This window comes from Arabidopsis lyrata (assembly GCF_000004255.2).
Source record: "Arabidopsis lyrata subsp. lyrata unplaced genomic scaffold ARALYscaffold_4, whole genome shotgun sequence".
Taxonomy (NCBI): Eukaryota; Viridiplantae; Streptophyta; class Magnoliopsida; order Brassicales; family Brassicaceae; genus Arabidopsis; species Arabidopsis lyrata.
Genome location: NW_003302552.1, coordinates 6,047,802 through 6,052,773, shown reverse-complemented (window position 1 = coordinate 6,052,773; position 4,972 = coordinate 6,047,802). Strand labels below are relative to the sequence as shown.

General features: G+C 29.5%; 1 protein-coding gene across 3 annotated transcripts; it reads right to left on the bottom strand.

The window, feature by feature from the left end:
• Nucleotides 1-619: 619 nt before the first annotated feature.
• On the bottom strand, nt 620-4,278 carry LOC9315009 (putative defensin-like protein 158). 3 transcript variants are annotated; one of them, XR_002332461.1, is made up of 5 exons: nt 2,199-3,669; nt 2,024-2,081; nt 1,513-1,797; nt 1,304-1,425; nt 624-1,214 (listed from the first exon to the last, which is right to left on the bottom strand). XR_002332461.1 is itself a non-coding variant. In XM_021027399.1 (4 exons), exons 1-2 carry the CDS (start codon nt 4,028-4,030, stop codon nt 3,678-3,680), a joined length of 243 nt encoding a protein of 80 aa, XP_020883058.1. In that variant the 5' UTR covers nt 4,031-4,278; the 3' UTR covers nt 620-1,214; nt 1,304-1,425; nt 1,513-3,677. The 3 variants fall into 3 exon arrangements, 1 of the variants encoding a protein (XP_020883058.1); XM_021027399.1 differs by adding an exon at nt 3,979-4,278 and having other exon boundaries at nt 620-1,214; nt 1,513-3,868; XR_002332460.1 differs by having other exon boundaries at nt 621-1,214; nt 1,513-2,081.
• Between the last annotated feature and the right edge of the window lie 694 nt (nt 4,279-4,972).

The window sequence follows — 4,972 nt, the reverse complement described above, 5'->3', positions numbered from 1 at the left end:
CATTAATATTACAATTTTAAAAATTAACAATCAGGTGACTGAAATCTTCTTCTAAATGTTTCCAACTAGGGATTGACCCGCGGTACACCGCGGTACACCGCGGGACTATATATTTTTTTAAACAAATTGAAATGTAAAAAATTTAAAGATAATGTATTAATATAAACGATTACTTTGTATTTTTAAATACATATACATATATATATAAATATATATATATATATATATAAATCTATATATATATATATATAAATCTATATATTATTATTATATAGTGTACGATTTATATATTTTTAGTATTCAATTTTTAAAATATAGATACAAAAACTTACATTTCTTTAGATGTATAGCGGATTTAAATTTGAATATTATATGTTTTTGTATTTCAATATAATGTTCTTTAAATTAAATAGTTAATTTTATGTATGTAAATGAAAAACTATTTGGCTTTGTATTTATTTGTCGAATAAATTTAAGTGACGAAAGTGATTATTTTGTTTTGCATTATTATTATAAGATTTATTGTATATATGTGTCCTTATATTTGTACACCTTTGTCATTTGCCCCCTCTCATCGTTTTAAGCTCTAAACTCTAAAAAATCTATAAATTTGCCAAGGTTTAAATTAAAAACAAAAACAGACACATATTTATGAGAAATGGCTTAGTGCAAAAAATTTGTAGACCAACTTAAATGCCTAATACTTGTAGCCTTATTCTTAGTTTCGTTTACTTCCGTTTGAACTACCTTTACCTCTAGAGTTAGGTGAAGAAGTCATAACAGAGTATCTGGACCGTTTCTTCTTATAAGTTTTCCAACTATGTAATGGCTTCTCATTTTCTTCTGCACTCTCTTTCCCACTCTCCTCCTTTGTCTCTTCTTCTTCTTCTTCTTCTTATTTTTCCTTTTTGCTTTCACTCGACTCTGCCTCTGCCTTTGACCCATTACTCGTTGGTGTCTTTGTGTCCCTTCTCTTTCGTTTCTTAGACTTTTGAAGCATCTTCTTCTTCATTCTCCATCGCTTTCATCCACTGCAAATCGCTTAAACGGTGTACACTGCTTCTTTTTGTTCATGTTTACCCGTGAGGCTACCAAAATGATTTCTCGAATCGTTCTTGTCTTCTTGAGTCTCTGAAGTGAAAGCCCACTCAAGAACTTCCTTCTCTTCTCCTTTTTCTGTCTTTCCTCGTCCATTTGTTAAAACATCCAAAACTCTATTTAGAAACAAATTAAATGAAGTGTGTTAAGGTCAAGAGATTTGATAATTATATCCGTCAATAAAAAGGAGAAACACTTAACTTACTTGATCATAGCAATAACCATAACGTCAACGTATATTAGGTTTCTAAAGATGAGATTGCACCTCCACTTTTCTATAATGCTACTCATGACAAAAGGCTACTTAAGCAACTTCCCAATTGTAATCTAATTTCATCAATAAAACAAATTTAGCCATGAAACAAATATATACTTATTTACCAGAAGTTAAATTAATTATATGAACTTTACCACCTTATTATAAATATCTCCAAAGGATCCACCACCAACTATGTAAGTTCCTTCATTGTTTGATGCAAGAGCCTTTATTGACTCCTCTGAGAAGCTCCTTACTTCAACTTAATGCTACAATCAACATATTATAATCCATAGAAACGTAAAAGTGATTTAAGTCAGAGAATGAGCCGGATAAATCTTACGCCAAGACCAGTAGAAAATTGAGCCAGGCAAAGCGGAAGCGTCGCAAAGATGAGAGACAGCGAAGAATACTTCTATTGCTTTCATTCGAGCTTCTTTTGGCTGCAAGAATAATATTGTACGTGCAAATAGATTCACATAAATTTAGCTTACATTTATTATCACAGATTCACAGTCATGTTACATTTTTACATCTCGTTTAGATTTCATTTCTGCTCGAATACGTGCCATGACAAATTTCTGAGAAAATATAGAACTCTCTTGAACACTCTTACTAATAGAACTCTCTTGAACTAAATGAAGAAGTGATTTTAAGTTTTGTGGTTACCGAAAATCCAAACGCACACCCCAAGTTTGTGAAACTCCCATTCAATTTTACATACAACCTGACACAAACAGAAAAATTAAAACTTAGTTATAAAGAAAACAGTGTGCCCCTATAAAAAAATTTCATATAGACCTGCCACTCCAACATAACATTCATTGCATGCCAATTAACTTACGGTCAATTCAGAGGATAGCATTATGTCGATTGTAAGACTCTGTTCAAGTTCATCTTCTTCAAATGGTTGGTAAAAACCTGCAAAGCAAAAGAGAAAAAAAAGATTAGATTTTGTCATTGCATGGAACAGAGATAATTAGAAGTAAAGATGTCTAATCCACAATTGAACCAATATGACATCGTAGATTCCACGAAGTGGAGTAAACTCTTACAATCATATAACATTCAGGGAGCAAAGTTTATATGATTGAATAAAAAATCACAATCAAATGAAAAGGAAGATAAAGATTGAGATGGTGATTCACGATCAATCAAGTGAGAAAATCTTATTTATAGGAGACTGTAGATGTTTATGGTTAGGTTTGATTGTAAAGCGAGAAAATCTTGGTGATCAAGCTCAAAATTTGGAAAATATTAAAATTTGAAATTAATGCTAACTATTATAATTTACTCCATAAATTATATTATGCATATTCTTTAAATATGGTATAAAGTATAATTGTAAACGAAAGAAGATGTAAGGAATATGCCATTTGTTAGATGGATTGTTGTAATTAGTTTCTATTTTTCTTTAAATTCGGGATTGTAGCTATAATTGTTGAGATTTTTGAAAAGATTGCGTCGATATTTTAGGCAAATATTTAAGGACCGAAATTCATTTCCAAATCTTTACTTAAATAAAACAAATCTAAAATTAATGTCGATATTTTAGGTAAATATTTGAGGACCGATTTCGTTATTTATGAGTTTTGTTTGTTACTATAAAATCGTTTTTATGTATAAAATCGTAACTAATTATTTTTTAGGTAAGGGAATCAAATCACATATCTTTAAAATGGTAATTAGCAATTGGTCGAATATAGGTAAGGAAAGGTCGTAATATCTTTAAAATGGCAATTAGCAATTGATCGGATATAGCTTATTTTTATTCGTACGTAATATTTTGTTGACTATTTGTTTAATTGGTAGTTTCTTTATATATGAGATATGAATTTAAATTTTGAATATTTATTTTATTAGATATCGAGTAGTTATGGTAAGTACGTAAAATCACAGCATTATCAAACAATGGTAATTAAGATTTGATTAGGATTAGCTGTTCTTATTAGTTTATATTTAATAGGTAAATCCCGAAATTATGGTAATCAATTGTTTTAATTTCGCATATTTGACTTCCATATGTTAGGATTTGATATCTCGTAACCATAAAAATAGGAAATGTTTTAAGAGTTTATTTATTGATTTGTAAATTTGATTAAGACATATATTTTTTCCAGATTTTATTTGTACGGACTAAATGTACAATATTGAAATTGTAAAAGGATTTTTGAGGCCAAATCTTCACCAAAAATGTATATATAGATAATTACGTATTCAACTATAAGAAGGGCTGAAGAACTTCCAAATTTTTTTATTCATATAGATTATTAAGGAAAATATTTTCTTAATTATAGAACATTATTATTTTGATTTTGTCAGTTTAACAATTATAAGTACACACACAATTAGGAGTTCTACCGGCTTTGGATGCAATACATTTTCCAACTCCATTGTACCCCGAATAGCAGTTTAGACGACAGTCAACAAGATCACATGGAGTTCTTGGATCAAGGATTATAGTACAATATTTATCAGTTTGATATCCCTTAGCCTTCTCAACCACTGAAAATACTAAAAGTAAAATACCATATGTTATGATGTGAAACGATATAGTGTATATTTTATGTAATGTAAAGATGAAACCTATTTTTGATGTTTGGAAGTGGAAAACATAAAATTACCTGATAACACAAGCATGAGTATGAGGAAATGAGAACATGATATGTTGGCCATGATCAATATATCAATCACAACAAAAGAAAGCTATGTACTAATGTTTTGTAAATTAGAGATGATAAATGAAAAGTTACTTTTTTTTTTGCTGTATTGTTATGTTAATGTTTCTGTTACTATATATACTGGTGTACATGACTTTTCTTTATTATTCACATAATAAAAACATCTAGGCAGAAATAAAAATAAAAGGAAAGTATATGAATGTTGAAAAATGTAGGGTTGACTACATTGATTACTATATGCACCTTTTCACCATGTTAAAACTTCAAATTATACTATTAACTTAATTAATAGAATTTTTTTTTCTTTTCCATATGCTTCCTTCATGTATAAAACATTGGTACATTTTATCTCTATTATTAGATTAATCAATATCACATGATTCTCTAATCTCTATCCATTTCAATACTTAAAAAGTGTATTCCAATTCAAACAAGCAATTATTAGATTAACATTATCACATGATTCTTTATCCATTTCCATACTTAAAAAGTGTATTCAAAGTTCAAACAAATAATTAGTAAATTAACATTATCAAATGATTCTTTATCATATTATAGCAAAACTATTGTGTTTTCTATCTATTCATCACCATATCTATAGATTAACACTATCCCCTAATTTTTTTTTTTTTGGTAAAAGGTGAAATTTTATACTATTTTGAATTTGTGACAGAAGTTACAGAGAATACTAGAAACAGATTAAAGCACACTACAGAAAATTAAAAAACAACATTACTACTCAAAATGATTCGGATCGAAACTGAGCGAACAAGGCGAAGTTATGAGGGAAAACACCGATTCCGAGATCGCGAAGCCCGGAAATTTGCGTGGTTGCCACAGGACCGAAGAACTGGAGTCCTCATCGTTGTTGCCACGAGCCAATCTAACCGAAGCCCGTCCTCAAAACTTCGTGATAGAAGCCTACAGCTTCTCCGAG

Coding starts and splice junctions, on each gene's coding strand:
- LOC9315009 (XM_021027399.1), bottom strand. CDS start 4,030: ATGGCCAACATATCATGTTCTCATTTCCTCATACTCATGCTTGTGTTA. Junction 3,869..3,978: donor ACTCATGCTTGTGTTATCAG/GTAATTTTATGT, acceptor TTTTACTTTTAG/TATTTTCAGTGGTTGAGAAG.